Here is a 21,361-nt window from a genome sequence, read left to right as displayed (position 1 = left end):
CACGGGCCTGTCTATTGTCAAAATTGAATATGAAAATTTGTTACACAACCGAATCTTTTACGAAACCGTATTTGGGGGTAGGGGGTAGGTGGGTTCCGAGGCACTCCTGGGGCCTTTAGGGGTGTAAAATACGCGATTTAAACGTGTTACTACTACAAAGACTAAGAATTTCTTCTCATTAGAGTGTCCTACTCCAAAATCCCTTATGGCTAATTTCGTATACAGATTCTATTGTTTATGTGATACAAACGTTAACATTCGAAAAAACCATGGACTCTTCGTTTTAGAGTCCACAGAAAAACTAACAACATCAAGTTACAATATAGTTAAAGAGCATCGGACAAACAAATCTGCGATAGGACAGCATTTAACTGCCTGTTCTACTTGTAGTCAATACATCAATGAAAACAAATTAAAGATTTTAGACAAAGCCAGAGATACGTTGTCTATCAAATATGAAAGCCATTTTTAACTTGCAATTGTTTCAGAATGCATCCTCATTCATCTTAAATGTCCTTCGTCAACCCGGTCAGTTCAGGTTTTTTTTTCATGTTGTATTATGTAATTTTTTGCTATTCTAAGCACCACTATTGACCTGTTATTGGAAACGTTACCGTATTTTTGCATCATCTGTGACTTGATTACAATCGACAGCTTTCGCAGAAATCCGCACACTGCAGCAGCTGCGTGGAATAGTTCGTCGTATTAAAGTAAGCGTCTCGATAATTCCTTATAACCACTTTTGGACGACGATGTTTATCAGGTAAGCAAGTGAAACAGGGTATCATTACATATGATTAAACTATGGTTAGAGTCACTATGAACTACTTGCTATCTAACTAATTTGACGCCATAAAAACCGTTACAAAAATGTTTTTACACATAGCCTACTAGCATGCGTTATTTAAGGGGTAGTGTGTGGGTCGACGTGCACTACTTCATCAACGTTGGTGTTTAAAATTTACGATTACAATTGTGAAAATCGGTGTTTTTTTCTTTGATCAATTAGATTTCAGAACTCTTACTTTCTATTCAATGAATTTACATGCATTTTTGATAATGAATTAGAACATTGTGTGTGAGTTTGTCTAAGTGGGTGTGCACTACATCATCAATATTGGGGCTAGACTGGATGCCAGCAAATTCAAATCCATTTGTATTCAATTCTTGATATATACAAATTAATACTCTATCAATGAATATATATGATATCGCTTTTATTGTATGATTCGTTGTTGGCAAGCTATTTTGTTTGTTTCTATGATGAAGTTTTCCGTCGAGGTGCGTCGTCATGGCGGTTTTAGTGATCAGCGGCGTTTGTTTGCTGTCTCAATCGCTAACATACACTTCGATAAAAAGTGAAATCCATAAACGAATTGTGACGCTTGTGTCCTCGGATAACGAAGCTGATTATGTAAAAAATCCCGAAGTTATCATCAATCCGAACAAAGTGGACTTAAGTGAGAACAATCATAGTGGCTGATTCGGACCATAACGACCAATTCATCATATGCAAATGAGGGCGCCAGAACGAGAAAACGCCAAAACGAAAAAAACCCATCGAATTTCCTTTAAAAAATCTGTTTTTGTGTGCAGAAACAGATTTATTTCTGATATTATTCGTTTTGGTGTGCCAGCTAAAACAAACACATTCAACTACTAAACAGTGAAATTATTTTTCAATTTGGCGCGTTCAAATTGAGTTTAATTTGCATATAAGTCGATTTTACTGTGGTTGAATTTTTCTTTTGGCCGGACGCCTAAACGGTAAATTCTTTGTTCTGGCGTTCTGGAGCCCTCATTCGCTTATCAGATATTCTATGTTACGGCCCCGAAACAGCCACCATAGAACCTCGATACGCCAAACATTCATCCAAACTTCGAATTCTAAAATTTGACTATAGAATTATTTCTAATAGAATAAACATTTTCAGGCTCTGAACCGCATCATGATTTTCCAAAGAGGGAATACAATATACCAAAATGCAACCCAGTAGTGAATAAGACCGTTGACATAGGGGCATGCCAGTTGTTGAAGCTAACAGTAAGTGAATCACATAGGCAGGCTTACATGCGGCAATTAAAATATCTGGACGATTTGGCAATTGAAAGGAATTGGACGTATTTCATGATTTTTGGCACCTTAGTGGGTTCTTGGAGGCATCACGCACTTGTGCCATCCGACTATGATGCAGATGTGATGATGGATTATGAAGATAGATTCGACCTTCTTAACACAATGGAAGCGCAACAGCGATTTATTCCGAAACAAACGCTTTATAGCAAAATACACATCCACGATGCTAGATATATTCGTGGAACCGTATACTACAAACCAGTGGGACGATGGTACACGCCATCTTTAGATATTTTCTTTTATAAACAGAACAAAACGCATATCTTCAGTGCTTCGGACTCGAAAAAACATATACTCAAAAAGAGCCTCGTATTTCCGCTGCACAAGCGCCCCCTGGAGACGTTCATGCTGCCGGCCCCGCGAGATCCAGTGCAGATACTCATAGATAAATACGGTTCGACTAGTTTATGTAAAAGGCAATCGAAGTTTACGGAGTGTAAAAACATGAAGCCATATTTACCGTTCGTGCACAGGAAATGGCAAGATGGCAAAATGATCGAAACTCTTATGTTGAATGATCGGGTTTTACACGTTAAGGAAGTTGACGAATTAAAGGAGAATATTCCCCTTCATCCGTATACTTTCGAGACAAAGGGGAAAATACCACATCGACATCATCGATGACTTATCCCGAAAGTATATTACAGGCCATCGGATATGGGTGGTTTTTTCCAGTGTATAGGATAGTTTACAAAGCGATCTTTAGCCTGTGGTTGGCTTCAGAATCCTGAAAATAAATCATTATGATACGCAGCTAATTTGGATTAAAATGAAACAACTTAATAAGAGACTTGATTAATTTTTATTTTCATTCTATGTTAAGAAAAGGTTGGTGCAGATTGGGTTTTTCATTTTGGCCTGAATCAGAGACACCGATTAAACGAACTTACAGTGTTTGATGCGTTTTGTTCACTATCTAAACTGACAACATCCGATCTGTATCGGGATCTCACCTTCATGGCCGCCAACCTACCTGGTGGCTTAGAGCTCGACTGTATGATTTGGAATAGCAAAATACGTCAGTTGATAGTTTCATGGTTTTTGTTTGACAGTTTTCGGGAGAGACTCCTTCCAGTTCACTCGGGCAATTCGGTAATAAGGAAGGGGGCTAACCTTCCTATCAAAAGTGCGCCGGTGAAGAGTCGAACAAAGGTTTGTAGAAGGCTGTCGCATTTTGTCGATAACGTATCATTTAACATTTTGTTATGGTATCTCAAAGATATTCAGACGTTCGTCCATCGCTCTATGTAAGGAGATATGTAGTTGTAAATATGGGTTTTCAAGCCAAAGGTAGAGAAATTAGATAAAAGAAATTCACACGAGATAGCCTACGTTGTTTATCCAATTAGAAAAGCCATCTTTATACTTGCAATTGTTTCAGAATGGATCCTCAATGTCTTTCGTTAACCCGGCCAGTTCTGGTTGTTGTCATGTTATGTTAATATGTCATGTTTTGCTATTTTAAGCACCACTATATTGACCTGTTATTGGAATCGTTATATCGTAACGTACTGTATTATTGCATCATCTGTGACTTGAGAAGGGGTATTTGTTCATCCCAAAACGTTCGACGTATTGATTTTTAAACATTACTTGAATACATATGAAAAATAAAACTGTTTGTTCTTCTGGGTTATTAAAAGTGAAATTGTCGTATTAAACAAGTTTCGTGTTATCCAAAGCTTCATTGTTATGAATGTCTTAGCTGGGACATACTGGAAATCATCGCAATAAAGGAGTCTCGTCTTAAAGAGAATCGTAATAACTAGGTTCAACAGCTGTACGAAATATATCGACAGATTATTTGATTGGCAAGATTTAATATTTATTTAAACTATAAAATACAATCAACAGCTTTCGCAGAAATCCGCAGACTGCAGCAGCTGAATAGTTCGTCGTGGCAAAGTAAACATCTCGATAATTTCTTGAAATCAGTTAAGGATGACGATGTTTATCAGGTAAGCAAGTGAAACAGGGGCTCAAAGACTAGCTCTTCCCTTTTATATCGTTTACTGTTTAGTAACGTGTTCATGCCCTTTGCCACACATGGTTTGGTACTCACGGATTGTGTCGTATTCATGCGTCACAACATTCCACCGACCCATGTATGGAGTGTTTACGTACCTAAACACTTCATATTGTTCTAAAAACACTTTTGTACTGGCCGCGCCATATTTAGGTTTCCATACATGGATACGTACGAGATCAAGAGATGTTTATCTACATAACTTCTATGTATTGTCTATGTTTGACACCAAGTATCAACGCAGGTAGTCTGATAATAGCAACACCTTAATGTAGATAAGATAAAAAACCCACTATGTACTAGTTAAAAGAATTCTAAAAGCGAGAATGTATTTATTCAAAAGATAAGTCACGACGTTTCGATCTCACCCTAGCGATCATTATCAGGTGTGAGATATAGATTAAAAACAAGGGGTTATATACCTAGGAGAACAGTTTAATTGAGTAAATTTGTCAGTGAGTAAGTAATTAGTGATCGGCAAGGTATGAAGTAATATACTTAGAAAGAAGGGAATTATGTGGAGATAAGCACCTTATGTTACAACCACACTATGACGCTAACATAAGAACAGACTAGATGAAACGGTTGATTTTGGCGCGAATAGGCGATGACGATTATCCCCGATCCTTTATAATCGCCTTATGATTCCAGTCACTCGCCGACTGAATGTTGAACCTCATCCGCATTGTACTTAAATGCAAAATTTAATATCCTATGACTATTCAAACTAATCCCCTCAGCAAATGTCATAACAATATTATCTCCCATTTATTACCTTATTTAGAATGATTCATATATGAATGAACTATAAAATTCTATATCTTGTAATAGGAAGGATTATCCACAATATTAGTTTGATTGATTAGTACAGTGTTCGACTTAACTTAAGTCAGACATCTGACTCGGATATAATAAACCTACGCATAATAGACAAATCAATGTCTAAAATTGGCAACAAAATTAAAATTATATTAGCCTAGTAGAGAATATACGAAGATTAGGTCGTATATACATGTACATACATGTACGTGAGTCGATGTGCACGTCACCAATATTGGTGTTTCAAAATAACGATTTCAATTGTAAACTTTGGCGTTCATTCTTTAATTGAATATATTGAATGGTTCTAAATTTCTAGTAATGATCCTACGCCATCAATATCGGGGCCCACCTGGTTAGACTGGTTGCCGATCAATTCAACTTAAGTGTCGATATTATCAAATTAAAAAAACTTTATTGATCGTCGATGATATTAGGCAATGTATATGTGCTATTTTCTTCAAGGCGGCACAATCAACATTAATGTTCTTGTTCTATTTTTGATATACTGGTAGAAAATAATATTTTTTCGATAAACACTGAAATTAGATAAATATATGGGTTTAAAAAATGAATAACAGTAGCGCGGATTTGCTGAACGCGCTCGTGACGTCATACGGGCTATAAGGCTTACAGTGAATCATGGACGTATAAACTAGTTTATACGTCAATGAGTGAATATAACGCGCACTGTACACACATTATCAATGTAAGTTTTATTGGTATTTTATGACACAATTTCTAACCTTTAATCGGCGCGGTAGCCTGCAAGGCAAACAAGATCTCAACAGCAAGCTCAGTAGAGTTACATTCATACCATGAATATCAATATCAAGCTACAAGTTGGCTTGCTTGAATTCAGCGTGTAGCCCCTATTACGTCATTATCAGCGCCATCTACATGGGTGTCAGACGAACTACGCGACACTTTTCAATCATTTATATTATAGTAATCCATCGCTCATTACAGCTAATATTTCTCTAGAATGATTATTGTATTCATGTAACACTATCTTTCGTTAAAAACAAAGCTATTTTAGGCTACGCTTGATCTTTAAGCGTAAATATTCCCTATAGCTTTCTAGAGGACCAATTTTTCAAGACTGATCAGCTATTATTCAGGAGGAAGTAATTCGGTTATTCTACAACTGTTCGTTCATTCCACAATTCGACAGTTGGATAATAAGTTCGACAATTCGACATTCACGATCATCGCCAGTGATGGAAGAATATTTGAATACTGCCGCAATGCACAGTGTGGAAATGTGGAAAACAGAGAGGCTTTAAAAACCGTAAAAATACTAAACGAATATTGTTTGCGTCAAAAATGGCTACTACTTCGGACGTAAGGTGTGGTCTCATTTCCTTTCTGAACTATCCATTATTGTACCAGGCGGTAACAGATTGGCTAAATGCGCAAATTTAGAAACCGTCATAGGGCATGAAAGGATTAATCGACTTGTCACGATAAGTGTCATTGATAAATCACTTGAAACAATGATATAAACGACAAATTCAGGCCGTCTGACATATTCAGATTTCAAGTGTTTTGAAAGCGCCCAACTGAATTCCAGGATGAAGGTAGGTAAAGCAGAATGATAGAGCTGTTGCAAATCGTGACGCTAGATTTAAACCAGTTTTAACTCGAAGATACAGACTCTCAACGAACCGGCTTCCGGTAAATCCGGCAATGCTGGAGCCACGATTTTCTTACATATACATTTCATTACAGACATTTATCTTGATCGTCGCATCCGCATTACTCATTGCCGGAGTGTCAGCAATGAACGGTTATGAAGGTACGTAAGCGACGTTTTTGAGATATCACTTAGAGTTTTATAGACTAGTGCCTTATTACTGGCTTTCATTCCAGCTTGTAAATTATATTCAATCCTAAATTGAAAATTTAAGGAGCCCCGGAGGTGACACGGTGAAAACTAAAAAGATCACACGCAAGGGTTATTTCGTGGCCAGCACGAAAGACATTTCGTACGGACGAAAAAGATTGTTTCGAGGCTACGATAAACGCTTCATTCGAACTGAAAACATTTCGTGGCCACAAACAGATTATTTCGTTTCCACGAAAAAATATTTATTTCTTACCTACATGTCATCTACGAGGGCTCCGTAAAGTTTACTTCGCCTTTCGTTGTCTCGTTGTAAAATTTACACAAATTTTACCAGTGCGTGATTTCTCGATGGTGCTAATTCCAGATCTGATTCATGAGAGATTCAGAAGAGGGGTACCGTGTCGATGCGATTCCGATGGCCCATCTCCACATGGTAATACGCTGTCTGGTACAACATTCTACTTTTTGGGTTGCCACAAAAAAGGATGGTATAAATGCGCTAGTCGCAATCCGTCTGCTATTGCAACTTGTTGCAAAGAGAAGAAAAAAGACGAATAGTTATCGTTATATGGGACCCTTTCTGGTGACGGACCTTTCTCATTATGAAGCGCTTATATTCGAGGAATAAAGATTTTTCCTGTTAGAAAACACATCATGAGTTGTTTTAATGCGTTTTAAATTTCCAAGCTTTTTTGAGGTACAAAAGAAAGTTGTAACACAATCACCGGTAGAATTCGAGCATAACACACAGAGCCCGGCACCACGTCGGATGTGACCGAGGTAATTAGACGTTGTTACAAGATGAAACAGGATTCTGATCTTCAATCAATGAAAATACATGTTTAGGCTCTGCTTCCTTTCTAGGTGTGCTATCATTTGCAGTAAACGCACCAACAAACACTAAAACTACGACGAAATGTTCATATAGCCTTTATTTTGATGTAGAAATGGTAACACGTATCCATCAATAACGATGTGATGTACAAATGAAAAACATACACGAACTGCAATCACAGTTACATAGAATCGTATTTCTAATCAGGTAATGGACTCTGAAACGAACTCTTCGTTTTAGAGTCCATGAACGGGATATATATCTTGATTGCATTTGTACCATCCCCCATCGTGTTTCTCATTTCACTTGTCGGTCCTCACACATGAATGCTAGATGTCATTCATAACAGCGTGTTTGTTTTCTGAACTGTTACGTTCTTATTTGTTGGCGCCCTCTTAAGACGTTACCGCACATAAATGAGAACCATAAAAACTTTTCATAAGCCACTTGGTATGAGAGATGTTAAACAGTCACACAAAACGTCATCGAAACATGTGCATTGTAGTTTACAACCAGCAGTTAGAAACAATTAACCCACTTTAATGCTGTAACCTACGAGGCACTGCTGCTGGTTCAAAGCAATAGAGTGGTGCAAACATGAAACAGCTGCTTCTTTCCTATCATTCCTAAAGGCAGCAAATTTGATAATGACAATTTATTGCAAATAATACATAACCCATGGATTAACACCTAGTGAAAAGTTATAACATTTACTTAATGACAGGTGACGTATTGTGGGTGATGCCTAACTTTACACCAGTCTTATAATCATATCCAAAGTGACCATGGTGTCCCTGGACCCCTGGTTACATGAAAAATCCACAAATACACAAACCTCCGTGTCACATTTCGTATATATGTTTATATTACTACATCCTCCATTTTTCCACCAGGCGCCAATATTTTCTTCGTAAGTATTTTTCTTGTTGTAATCTCGTCTTAATACACGTTCAGCGATTTCACGCAGATTGAGGATTTCTAATATGTAAACCGCCTCTGATAGCTGAATGAAGGTGTGAATGAAGTATGCCATCATCAAAATTCGATTACGGGGACGGAAATCATAGTGTTGACATGAGTGTCGATTGAAAGTGTGTAGGTAGGCCGCGCTAATTGAGACTTATTACCGGATGTACGTAACACTTAAGTGCTAGGGATAATACGGGGAATTATCAGCTTACCTTCCTGGATTCTAAACATGTATTTATGATTTCTTCAAGTACACGTCAACCTGCTGACCTAGTCAGTGCTGTTAAAAGATGATAACTTCTCACAAAAATTGCAAAAAGTGCTTACTTTTGACTTGTGGTATCCTGCCTCTTATCCATTTTCCCCACATAATCGAAATCAAAAATCAATGATTTCTGTCGTGTGTTAGAACGAGGGCTGTGGTCTTTACCTTGCAAAAGTGATTAAAAAGTGCCAGCTTTTACTATCAAAAAGTGCTTGTAAGCACTTACTTAAGTCTCGGCATTAATGCCATGGACCCTGAATTGTCAGTAATTGTCACTGTAAGCAAGGATAGTTCAACGTGAGAATATTGAAATATTTTGTTGAATTTTGTTTTGAAATGGCAATCGGGGAATTCTTACCAGGGAAGATTTTTACCCCGGCGTGGTGGTGTCGGGGGCGGTGGTGGTGTCGGTAGGTATTTATTAGAGGACCTGTAACGAGATACCGTTGATTAACCCCGTTTCGCTCTGAAGTACTTCGTATTGCGTGAACGCGTTAAACGAAAGGCATCGGAGAGAAGTGCAGTACGTACGACCGATCCATCCTTCGAACCTGACACGAGATTTTAGGACCAGCAACTCAGATAACTATAATTGTTATAATCGTAAGTTATCTGATAATAAGATAGTAATTATTATGACGAGGCGAAGAGCTATCGACGGCAAGCTCCACAGAATCAGTTTAATCGTTCATTATATCAACTATATAACTACAACTATCGTAAAAACGTATTAAAACGTAGCAAAGCCATAAGCCACGATCCGGCGCAGACGATTTGGGCTGCGCCAAAAGTGCTCGCGTGATCGCGGTTATAGTTCATGTTGTAGTTCATCATAAATCAAGAGTACACGATTGTGAATGAAAGAAAAACAAAAAACAGAACGGATGAACAATATAAACAATAAAGAGAAGAAAGAAACAATGTAATATATGCATATCTAATATATACATAGAATATTTTTTACGTGATAAGTCCATGAAATATAAATTTGGCGGTATTTTAGAAAATTAGTTTGGCGTCACGATCTGCATACATAGCTAGGTAGCTATAAAAGCCGAATGATAGTCACCTTACCACTGCGTGGTGCTGTTAGGTACATGACCACAAGAGATACCTAAACTGCTGTCGCTCCGAAATATCTTTCAAACCTTTGGTTCGAGGTCAAATTGCGGGGAAACGAAGCAAAATTTTCATTCCAAAGCGAAATTGCGCCTCTTTGGAGCCCTGACCTGTGAAGCTTTTAAAAATTCCACTTCCATGTAGCTCGGTCTGAGTGATCAGCTCCACAAGTTTGAGTTTTTTCGTAAGTTACAATGGTCTCACATTAATGGTTCGTACATTCGATGGAAGGTGAGCGATAGTCTCGATTTGGGCGGCTTGCTGCTGCTGCTGCTGCAGCCGATGTTGACGACGACGTTTCAAATAACACAGAACTGACCAAAACGCTTTCTTGAAATCGGGATTGAATATCGTATAGATAATCGGGTTGACCGACGAATTGAGGAACAGGATGATAAATACGATATACCTCGTGGATAGAAGAGTGTCACTCGGGCCGTAGAGACGTATGTGCCATTCGACAGCCAGATACGGCATCCAGCAGATCGTAAACGAAAAGAAAATCATCACCGAAATTCTGATCGTGTTCCTCAGTCGTGTCATGGTGTATTGCGTAATACCAGCACGTATCGCGGGAGCTATCGGCCGGTTTCTCTTCCACACTAAAAGCCGAATGATGTCCACGTGAAGAATCAACAATAAAAGTACTGATACTGAAAGTACGAAGGTCAGAGTAGTAATATAGGCCGTTCCGCTAACAACGAACTTGTGACAGCAATCATCACCTTCTAGAAATCCCGATTTTACCATCCAATAACAACGCAGCGCCGTGAAAAGCACAGATATCTTCCATCCGACACAAATACTGATGTACGTGTATAATCTGGCGTGTTTTCTGTGTTTGACGGGGTACTTGGCGGCCATATGTCTGTTTATACCGATCAGCACCACGTGAACGCAAGACGATATAAGGGAAAGTGATGCAAACGAATGCATCAAAAAACAAAACGGTACGTTACTCAAGGAGGAACGGACAATACCTCCGACAGTGGCAAACAACATGTACACACCGGCCGTAAGATCGGCACCTGCCATACTGACCAGTAAATCAGTGAAATTCGTGCGCAAATTCGGTTTCATAACGACGCAAATTATCAAAATACCGCTACCGAAAAGAATGACCAGTGAAATGATCCCTTGTAATATCATATTGTAAACTTTGATATGCTCGGCAGCGCATGTCGTTGACACGTTGATATCCATCGTGAGCGTCGCAGATAGAAACTTCATCTGCGTCTTTAATTCAGGTATCTGCCCGCAACAAGATGCGGCGCGCGATGTGATACTACACGTAGGCTAATAAACACCCGTCTTTCATCACTATCCTCAGAGCACCAATCAACGCTTTGATTTCAAAATCAAACCCCCTGTTTCGTTCCCGGCACTCGGGAACTAGCTCGTCAAAATAAATCCAAAGTCATCAATTCCATCTTGATAAAATATCTTTTATTCAAATGCTTGGTCGGCTTCCTACCGACCGCAACAACTGCTCAGTACAAATTGCCAACTAAAAGTATGTGTTGTGTCCCTCATTCTGTTTCAACTGACTCTTATATCTATATATATATGTATATATATATATATATATATATATATATATATATATATATATATATATATATATATATATATATATATATATATATATATATATATATATATATATATATATATATATATATATATATATATATATATATATATATATATATTCCTGCATAGTAACAAAAACTTAGGTATGAAAAACAAAGGTGACAGACAGTGAGTAGACAATTTGAGCAATAACATGCCATAAACAAAGACAGAAAGAACATATGACTAATTACTTTACAAACACGACTAACAAATACATTTCTAAACAAAACAACAAGTTGCTATAGTAGTGTGGTTTCCGATGGTTCTGGAACACCATCAAGCTATGTCCGTGCCCCATGGAGATGCCCCTCAATCCATGGGTTTGCCGTAAGCAGAAGCGGATCCAAGCTATATTCCCCTGTATTCGAGGACATAGTCAGAAAAATGTGAATTACATATTTTCTAGAAGTACCTAATCCGAAAGGTCCAGAATGCCTTTTACATTCAGCGAAAACGAGTCATTTTCAAAATTTGACGACCCCAAAACACCCTTTGACGAGCATCATTGAGCAATAATTCTTTGGAATAGGCAAATTCACCGGTTTAATTTTTGTATTTTTTATTTCTCTTACTCATAAACGGTTTAAGATAACTTATTTAAATCTTATGAATGGGTTTTCCTAGAGACCGTGGGTAATTACTTATTAGATTTTGGGTCCTGTAGATTTACACATTTCCTTAACATGAGTATCCATTGTCATATTTGTATAGAGCCAAACGCCCAAAACTTTAACTTAAATGGTAAATAAGATGGGCGCAAGAAAAATGCAAAACGAAAATCCATAGAGCAAAAACGAAAACTCGTTTTTGCTAGGGTGCAAAAACGAAAAATCATAGAGCAAAAACGAATATTTTCGTTTATGTGGCGCTATCAACTACACGTACTTGCTTTCTAACTCATTTGACGCCATAAACGCCGTTACAGAAATGTTTTTTTACACATTGCCCACTAGCGTGCGTTATCTAAGGGGTAGTGTGTTGGTCGATGTGTAATACGTCATCAATATTGGCGTTTCAAATTCATAATTACAATTGTGAAAATCGGCGTTTATTTTCTTATCATTTTTACTTTTTATCAATTAGATTTCATGACTCTTACTTTCAATTCAATGAATTGCCATGCATTCTTGATGATGAATTAGCATATTGTGCGTGAGTGGGTGGGCACTACATCATTAATATTGGGGCTAGACTGGATGCTAGTGTATTCAAATCCATATATTGATTATTCAATTCTCGATATAATCAAATTCAAACATATCATATCAGTATCATATCATTTTTATTGTGTTATTCGTTGTCGGCAAGTTTTCTCGTTTGTTTCTCTGATGAAATAATTCGTCGAGACGCGTCGTCTTCGTAGTTTTACTAATCAGCGGTGTTTGTGTCCTGTACTTTTCGCTAATATACACTTCGACAATTATTGGTATCCATAGACGAACTGTGGCGTTTGCATCCTCGGATAACGAAGCTGATTATGCAATAAATCTAGAAGTTATCATCGATCCGAACAAGGTGTACCAAAGTGAGGACACTATGGTGGGTGAATGGGGCCATAAAGAAAAATTCATCATATGCAAATGAGGGCGCCAAAACGTAAAAACGTCAAATTGCCATCCAAAATCTGTTTTGGCGCGCCAAAACATAAAAATGGGGATATTTTCCGTTTTGGCGCGCCAGCCAAAACAAACACATTCAACTACAGTGAAATCTTTTTCCAATTTGGCGCGATGACCCTGAGCTTAATTTGCATAATTTTGCATATATAGACATTTAGACTGATTTTACTTATTTTACTTTGTCGAATATTTGTTTTGGCGGGACGCCTAAACGGAAAATTCTTTGTTTGGAGCCCCAAAACGTATTTTCTAAAAGACATCCGAGGTCTTTTTTCGTTCTGGTGTTCTAGCTCCCTCATTCGCTTATAAGGTATTGTATGTTATGGCCACCATAGAACATCGATACACCAAACATTCATCCAAACCTCGATTTCTAGAAATTGACTATAGAATTATTTCTAATCGTATCAAGATTTTTCAGGTTCTGAACCACATCATGATTTTCCAAAGATGGAATACAATATTCCGAAATGCAACCTAGTAGTGAATAAAACCGTTGACACAAATGTATGCCAGTTGTTAAAGCTAACATTAATGAATCCTATAGGCAGGCATACATGCGGCAATTAAATTTTCTGGACGATTTGGCAACTGAAAGAGTGGTTTGTTTTCCTATGCTTAGGATATATAGTTCACAAAGTGATCTTTAGGGATTCAAATAAAGAAATAAATAAGAGACTTCATTAATCTTTATGAAGTGGTAGTAGTTCAAATGCTAGGTACACGGCCCTGGCGATTGTTACCGGTCCTATAACGACCACGCTCGTGTATTGCTGAAAATCGGCTTCCGCGGCCCCCGTGACGCAGCCTACATTGTCTCGTTAATATGCAAATGGAGGTGATATCATAGGAACTTTTTCGCCATCTTGAATCTGTGTCGAATTACATTTCCTTATAACCCGAGGTTTCTTAAGGCTGGCTTATGTCGACTAGCGACGCGACGCCTACCGACTCCTACCGACGCAACTGACAGCGACCGCGATCGCAGCCCAGCTTATGTCGACTGCGCTCCGATTCCCAGCAACTGAGGCCGACTAACGAGATACGAGATCCGCCCAGTTGCTTCCCTGCTTATATCGGTACGATTACTGGCAACTGAGCCGACCCCGCTGATGATCACGTGATAAGCATTTTGACAATAGATTCGAATTATTTTTGATTATTGGGAAGTATAATTCCAGTAGATAAGCTATTTCTTTAAGATCTTATTCTTTCTGATTCTCTTTTGAATACAATGTGCTAGCAGCATCATATAAAGATGGCCGCTCACACCATAATTCTACCAACTTCGTTTCTAGATCTTCAGTCCAACCATCTGCCGTGCTGAAGGTTTGGTTTACGTATGGAACTGCTTGAATTTTGAAAGTTAATTACTTATTACTGATGACGCTAACTAGCGGTCATAATTTGTACTATGTATATGCGGTCTCTCATTGGCTGGAATTGCTGCGCTCAGTTTCGTCGCGTCGCAGATGAGCTTATGTCGGTTCCGATCGAAAGCAACTGTCCGCCTACCGTATGCCGCAGTAGAACATGGGCAACTAGCCGGATACGGCTTGCGACGAGTCGGTAGCGTCGGGTTGCCGTCGCAAGCCGGCTTATGTCGAACCGATAGAGCAGCAACAGGCGGCCTCTCGTAGGCCGCTAGTTGCCGCTAATCGGCGATTAACCCAGTTGCGTCGGTAGGCGTCGCGTTGCTTGTCGACATAAGCCAACCTTTTAAGCATTACGCGAGTGTATGCTGAATACTATCGCTGACAAATGAATACAAAAGCAAAAGCATCCAAGCAGTGCCAGTAAAACTTGCCTCGAAAAAAAAACGCGATGTCATTGTCAACAGCTGTACGCCCGAAGAGTAAGCGTCATCTGGCTGGCCTCATATGAAAAGAACGAATAAGAGGCCCAGGTGGGTTCCAATCTTCATAATGCGAAAAATATCGCCACATTATTTTGAATGGCAAGATCGATTTTCCGGATCTAATCCTTATTTAGAACTGCAATAAAATCAACAGCTTTCGCAGAAATGCACTGACTGCGGCTGCGGCATAGCAGGTCGTGGCAAAATTAGCGCCCCGCGATAATTTCTTAAAACCGATTGAGAATGACGCCGTTTATCAAGTAAGCAAGTGAAACGGATAGTTGAGAGAACTATCATTACGCAAGTCTGATAATTTTTCATTGAGCTAAAAGTTTATTTGAGGTTTTGACTATATTCTATATTCATTCTATATTCATAGTCGAAATGTTGAATTACTGGCACAAGGAAACAATTTCGCACTTTATATTTTTATCGTTATTATTGTGGGATTCTATACATATTATAATTTTTATTGTATTATTCGTTGTCGGCAATATGAATATAGATAAACTGTCAACTTTGTTTTTCTTGTTTATTTCCATTACCGGGTATGAAGTTGCTGGTCGAGTCATGTTGTCTACGCGGTTTTACTAATCAGCGGCGTTTGTTTGCTGTCTTATTCGCTAATATACACTTCGATAAAAAGTGAAGTCCATAAACGAATTGTGACGCTTGTGTCCTCGGATAACGAAGTAGATTACGTAAAAAAGCCCGAACTTATCATCAATCCGTACAAAGTGGATCGACGTGAGTACAGTATGATGGCTGATTCGGACCGTAACGTTAAATTCCTCACATGCAAATGAAGGGGCCAGAACGCTGGAAATGAAAAAAAAAACGTCGAATTTCCTTTTTAAGAAATCCATTTTGGCTGCATCCCGAAACGGATTAGAAATCGGAATATTGCCTATTTTGGCACCCCACCAAAACAAACTTTCAACCACAATAAAGTTATTTTTCAATTTGGCGCGTTGACCCTGAGATTAACTTGCGTATATTTGCATAAAGGCGTTCACAAAGAATAATTTTTCTGTCGATGAATGTTTGCTTTGGCGCGGTTGCTAAAACGGATGATTCTTTGCTTGGCGTGAAATTCGTTTTTTTCAGCAAATCAGCCACCATTGAACAGCGACACGCCAAACATTGATTAAAACTTTAAAATCGAATTCTAGAATTTGACTATGAAGATATCTATAATCGAATTTTTGCAATTTCTTTTTCAGGTTCTGACCCGCGTCATGTTTTTCCGAAAAGAAATTACGATATTCCGAAATGCAACCCAGAAGTGAATAAAACCGTTGACAAAGGTGTATGCCAATTGTTGAAGGCAACAGTAATTGAATCCTATAGGCAGGCATACATGCGGCAATTAAAATATCTGGACGAATTGGCAACTGAAAGGAATTGGACGTATTTCATGATTTTTGGCACCTTAGTGGGTTCTTGGAGGCATCACGCACTTGTGCCATCCGACCTTGATACAGATTTAATGATGGATTATGAAAACAGACGTGACCTTCTTAACACAATGGAAGCGCAACAGCGATTTATTCCGAAACAATTGCTTTATGGCAAAATACGCATCCACGATGCTAAATATATTCGTGGAACCGTATATTACAAATATGTAGGACGATGGTACACGCCATCTCTAGATATTTTCTTTTATAAACAGAACAAAACGCACATTTTCAATGCTTTCGATTCGAAACAGCAAATACTCAAAAAGAGCCTCGTGTTTCCGCTGCACAAGCGCCCCCTGGAGACGTTCATGCTGCCGGCCCCGAGAGATCCAGTGCAGATACTTATAGATAAATACGGTTCGACTAGTTTGTGTAAAACGTATTCGAAGTTTACGGAGTGTAAAAACATGAAGCCATATTTACCGTTCGTGCACAGGAAATGGCAAGATGGCAAAATGATCGAAACTCTTATGTTGAATGATCGGGTTTTACACGTTAAGGACGTTGACGAATTAAAGGAGAATATTCCCCTTCATCCGTATACTTTCGAGACAAAGGGGAAGGTATCACATCGACATCGTAGATAACTATCTCGAAAGTATAATATTACTAAATTATATTAAAGAGATGGGCGATTTGTTTCACTGCGTTAAGGATATCTTCAACCTGCACTAGACCTAGCGCAACCCTGTAAATGAATGAGTACGATACGCCATCTCATTTGGATGAAAAATATCGAAAGCCATCGATATTTGTTTTCGTTCTTCGAAAAGAAAAGATTGGCGCTGATGGTGTTTTCAATTTTGTCGGAATCATCACATTGATCTTAAAGTGTTTAAAAATTGTGTTCAAATCCGAACTATTTCAGGATACTTAGCCCATCACGGCCTGGAACCTTCGTGGCCGCCAGCCAACGTTCGGGCTTCGAGCAGGACTTATGATTTGGAATAGGAGGGGTGCGCACCCCTTTGCACTCTCCACTTGGATCCGCCTGAGTCGTTTATTAGATGGCATTGAAAAAGGCTCATCTAAGATGCAAAGACAGATTTTGGAATTTATTGGAGCTTTTTTGTTGGGGACTAGAGTATTCAATGTTAGTTTTTCCACACTGGCTCAAAGAATTGAGTCGAAACTACGAATAATTATCTAAACAATATTCAATATCATCCCCTCTAACCAGGCCATTAGAAACTGCTTGTAGGTCGAAACGTCTCGTCGTTTTTCTAGGCACCGTGGATATTTTCTGCAATTGAATTATGAGCAGCCTCTAATTGTGTCTAGTTTGCTCCGGTGGAAGCCATCACAGCACGCGGCCAAGACTGCTGAATGTAAATTTTGAAATGATCAAACCATCCCGACGACGTGGAGCGCTGCGCTCTATTGGGTATTCTCGGAGCTACCCGTATTAGTAGAAATTTTGCAGCGTGTAAAGCAGTAATCGAATACCGAAATTACCACCACTTTTAAACCAAATATTCAATATCATCTCCTCTAACCAGACCCTTAAGAAATTTAATAACTATTTTTTCTAATTATCTTTGCACCTTTTGCTTCAAAACTATGTTTGTATCTGAATAAATCTCTTTCCTGATATTCTGTCGTTTCTATAACGCGTCTTGTTTACACGAGCAATTCAATTAAATCGTCATTTATTGGACACGACCTTTGGGTCGATTGGTTTAAATTAGATTTAATGAACTGAAACAATATAACATAATTCATTGGAATGATGGAAAAACCGTTTTTTGAGAAAGTAGTTCAATCTAAATGGCGATTCGAGTTAGACTGGTTGCCTGTCCCATTTGGAGAGACCGGTAACCAGTCTAGATTCTAGTGGGCTATTCCATTCATAACGTGTCCCACCCTCCGACTAAAACCGCATGTACATTCATCAGCGGGAGGAAATTCTACCAGCTACACCGAGAGAGAGCCTGAATGGATGTGATCTCCGTGTGATCGCGGTAAGAATCTTTTCTTTTTACGCCGATTTACGCCTCGTCACCTCAAATCTTCGCCGCGATTTCGTTACGGACAGCGATCAGATATGTTTGCGATGGCTAAGCAATGAATGATACGTTTTTACGGGCTAATATTCGACTTTGATCGAAGTTTCTGAAACTTTTCTCCACTTCTGGCTCTTCTCACACTCTCTGCTAAAAGGCTCTCAACACACACACTATATTGTATGAAGATTATCCATCGATTAGGGCTATATAAGCTTCTTCTAGCTTGTTATTATTTTTTGCAAATTGATTTAGCTGCTTCATCTTTTAAGAGTTACTTGAGTAGATCAATTTGTTTATACCGTAAATGTTTCCTTACTTTCTCCTAAAATGTTTGAAGAAAGCTTCATGAAGGCCTACTACTACAGAATGCAAGCAAAAGCTCACCGATATCTCATATAAAACTAGCTAACTTTAACTAGCTAATTAACTTTCTCCCTTTCTATTTTGGCCTATTAAATTACGAGATCAGAGTTTCTTTGTAATACTTGCACTGGTAATTAAGTCCGAATAAGGTTGAGTTGTAAATTTAATATACGGTATAGGGTTTAAGTAACTTATACCTAGTTGAAAAGAAGAGCGGACATAATCCTTCAAAAATGTAGTTACTTTTTTAAGGTCTTGATGAGTTCACCTTGATGAGTAACTGACCATAGTCAGAAGGCTACTTTTGACTTACCAGTAGGGCCTAGGCCTAAAAAAGCCTAAAGAATTTAGGAATTAACTTAAAGAACGTTTACCGAGAACATAGAGTTTTAGAGAACTTCTTTTTGCTACTAAAGTAACTCTTAACTCATGTAACGTAGGCCTACTGATTATTAAGTTTATGAATTTTATGCTTTAAGTTGATATATCAGTTTGATAGATCTTACTTTAGAATAAACTTTTAAAAAAGGCCCTTTCTTTGAACTGACAAATTCATTATAGCTATAAATTTTGGTTCGAACCGTTTTGTTCGAATAGCAAAGATGCTGGTACCAATCAACTTCCGCGTTACCGGTATTTAATGTATCTCTTCATTTCTTTTCAGATGGTCTTTTGAGAACTAATTCAACGCACTGCATGAAATAAATACAAGTTTAATCGGAAAGTTACTCAATAATAAATTATCACGATGAGGATTTATAATTCAAACAATCAAATGGATTTTATCGCTGTATTATCAATAATTCTAGGTCTACTTTCACTCAAAGGTGAGTTTTAACATTTCACTATCTTAAGAATTATCTTACTGTTCAATATTTGTCATATGTCGATGAAATGATAACACTATTGATAGGTCTACCGGAGCCTAATTTACTATTATTTACGATTTTGATTAAGTTTGAGGGCCACGGGTGGGGCAGTTTTAATACATTCATTTGTGGAAAGATTTTGAGGGTCTAAAAGCGTAGACAGATTTCATATGTCGGATGCTCAATCTAGGATTGATTTACTTGGAATATGGAAAAAACACCACAATGCCGTAGTACTGGTACTTATCATGTTCAGCTATAGAAAAAAGAGAATTAAAAATCGTTGCCAGACCCAGATTTCGATGTATGCTGCAATGCTGTTTGCTTTCATCAGGAAATGTTTGCAACATCTGGATTTGATGTGATGGAATTTCAGGAAGCTGGACATTCCAGATGCTTCTCACTGCTGCTGCTGCTGCTGCTGCTATTATAATCAATCTATTCTTGAACTCAATGACCTGTCTGGAATTGAGGCCAAGCCAATTAACATTCTTGGTTAGAATTTTTAATTGGATTCAACATAAATTGGTCACATAAACGTAGATACTGTGATTTTGGAATGGAGGTTTTAGACAACCTTCTGAAAGTGTTTGACCTGTGGAACTGGATCCGGATATAAAAGCGGATTCGAAACCATATGATTAGAATTCAAGAGTCAAGTTAAACCCCCATAGCTATGGAACTGGATCCAGAGTCAAATTAAACCCACACAACTGTGGAACTGGATCCAGAGTCAAATTAAACCCACACAACTGTGGAACTGGATCCAGAGTCAAATTAAACCCACACAATTGTGGAATTGGATCCGGAGTCAAATTAAACCCACACAACTGTGGAACTGGATCCGGAGTCAAATTAAACCCACACAACTGTGGAACTGGATCCAGAGTCAAATTAAACCCACACAATTGTGGAACTGGATCCGGAGTCAAATTAAACCCACACAACTGTGGATCTGGATTCATGGAATTATCCTGTAGTCAACTTGAAGACGCGAAAGTAAAATTAAATACACATGATACAGGAGTCAGATCTACACAAACTTTCTTGGCTGTAGTAAAAGATGAAAGTGCAGTCTTAACAGTCTTATACAGTATGTAGGCCTATGTATATGTGTGCATGAGAGAGAAAGAGATTCGAGTTTATTTATAGTTTTATAAACAGATTTTCCAAGTTTCATATCACCATAGCGGCCTCCTGTTATTATACTACACCTGAAGGCCTACTAGTATCGTATATACACTTAAGGAAAAAGAGTTAGTTTCACTAAAAAAGACTGATATTTTTTTATTGCCCTACACGCTGACAGCTCATTAGTCCACGACCAGAATTAGTAATGGGGTTGGGCAATGGTCCAGTTATGACCAAAATTTGTTGCAGGGCTTTGTTCTATACCTACTTATGACTTTCAATTCCAATTTTCACGTCTTTCATTTTACCTCTGAAATAGAAGTACATAGCACGGTCTACAAAGAACTGTGTGGACAATCATGTAGGCCTACAAGACTTGCGTAAGACCTTCTAAATTA

General features: G+C 38.3%; 3 protein-coding genes across 5 annotated transcripts in view; 2 read left to right on the top strand and 1 right to left on the bottom strand.

The window, feature by feature from the left end:
- Positions 1-687: 687 nt before the first annotated feature.
- Positions 688-7,481, top strand: LOC141902378 (toxin AnmTx Cj 1c-1-like). 3 transcript variants are annotated; one of them, XM_074790076.1, is made up of 5 exons: positions 688-763; positions 1,270-1,460; positions 1,935-2,044; positions 6,714-6,780; positions 7,196-7,481. In XM_074790076.1, exons 1-5 carry the CDS (start codon positions 753-755, stop codon positions 7,387-7,389), a joined length of 573 nt encoding a protein of 190 aa, XP_074646177.1. In that variant the 5' UTR covers positions 688-752; the 3' UTR covers positions 7,390-7,481. The 3 variants fall into 3 exon arrangements, with proteins under 3 accessions (XP_074646177.1, XP_074646176.1, XP_074646178.1); XM_074790075.1 differs by lacking the exons at positions 6,714-6,780; positions 7,196-7,481 and having other exon boundaries at positions 1,935-3,705; XM_074790077.1 differs by lacking the exons at positions 688-763; positions 1,270-1,460; positions 1,935-2,044 and adding an exon at positions 6,423-6,562.
- Positions 7,482-10,208: 2,727 nt separating this feature from the next.
- On the bottom strand, positions 10,209-11,222 carry LOC141902195 (somatostatin receptor type 1-like). Its single transcript, XM_074789836.1, has one exon. The coding sequence runs from the start codon at positions 11,220-11,222 to the stop codon at positions 10,209-10,211; it is 1,014 nt and encodes a 337-aa protein (XP_074645937.1).
- An 8,448-nt stretch (positions 11,223-19,670) lies between these two features.
- The window catches only part of LOC141902813 (laminin subunit beta-1-like), a 42,823-nt gene continuing 41,132 nt past the window's right edge, over positions 19,671-21,361 (top strand). The window contains exon 1 of the mRNA XM_074790711.1: positions 19,671-19,790. Coding sequence (XP_074646812.1) covers positions 19,712-19,790 — 79 coding nt within the window. The 5' untranslated portion in view covers positions 19,671-19,711. The remainder of the gene's footprint in view (positions 19,791-21,361) is intronic.

The sequence above is a fragment of the Tubulanus polymorphus genome, chromosome 3 (assembly GCF_964204645.1).
Source record: "Tubulanus polymorphus chromosome 3, tnTubPoly1.2, whole genome shotgun sequence".
Lineage (NCBI taxonomy): Eukaryota > Metazoa > Nemertea > Palaeonemertea > Tubulaniformes > Tubulanidae > Tubulanus > Tubulanus polymorphus.
The sequence above is the reverse complement of the archived record's forward strand: the minus strand, read 5'-3'. Positions and strand labels throughout refer to the sequence as shown.

Coding starts and splice junctions, on each gene's coding strand:
- LOC141902378 (XM_074790075.1), top strand. Junction 1,461..1,934: donor TCCGAACAAAGTGGACTTAA/GTGAGAACAATC, acceptor AAACATTTTCAG/GCTCTGAACCGCATCATGAT.
- LOC141902195 (XM_074789836.1), bottom strand. CDS start 11,222: ATGGATATCAACGTGTCAACGACATGCGCTGCCGAGCATATCAAAGTT.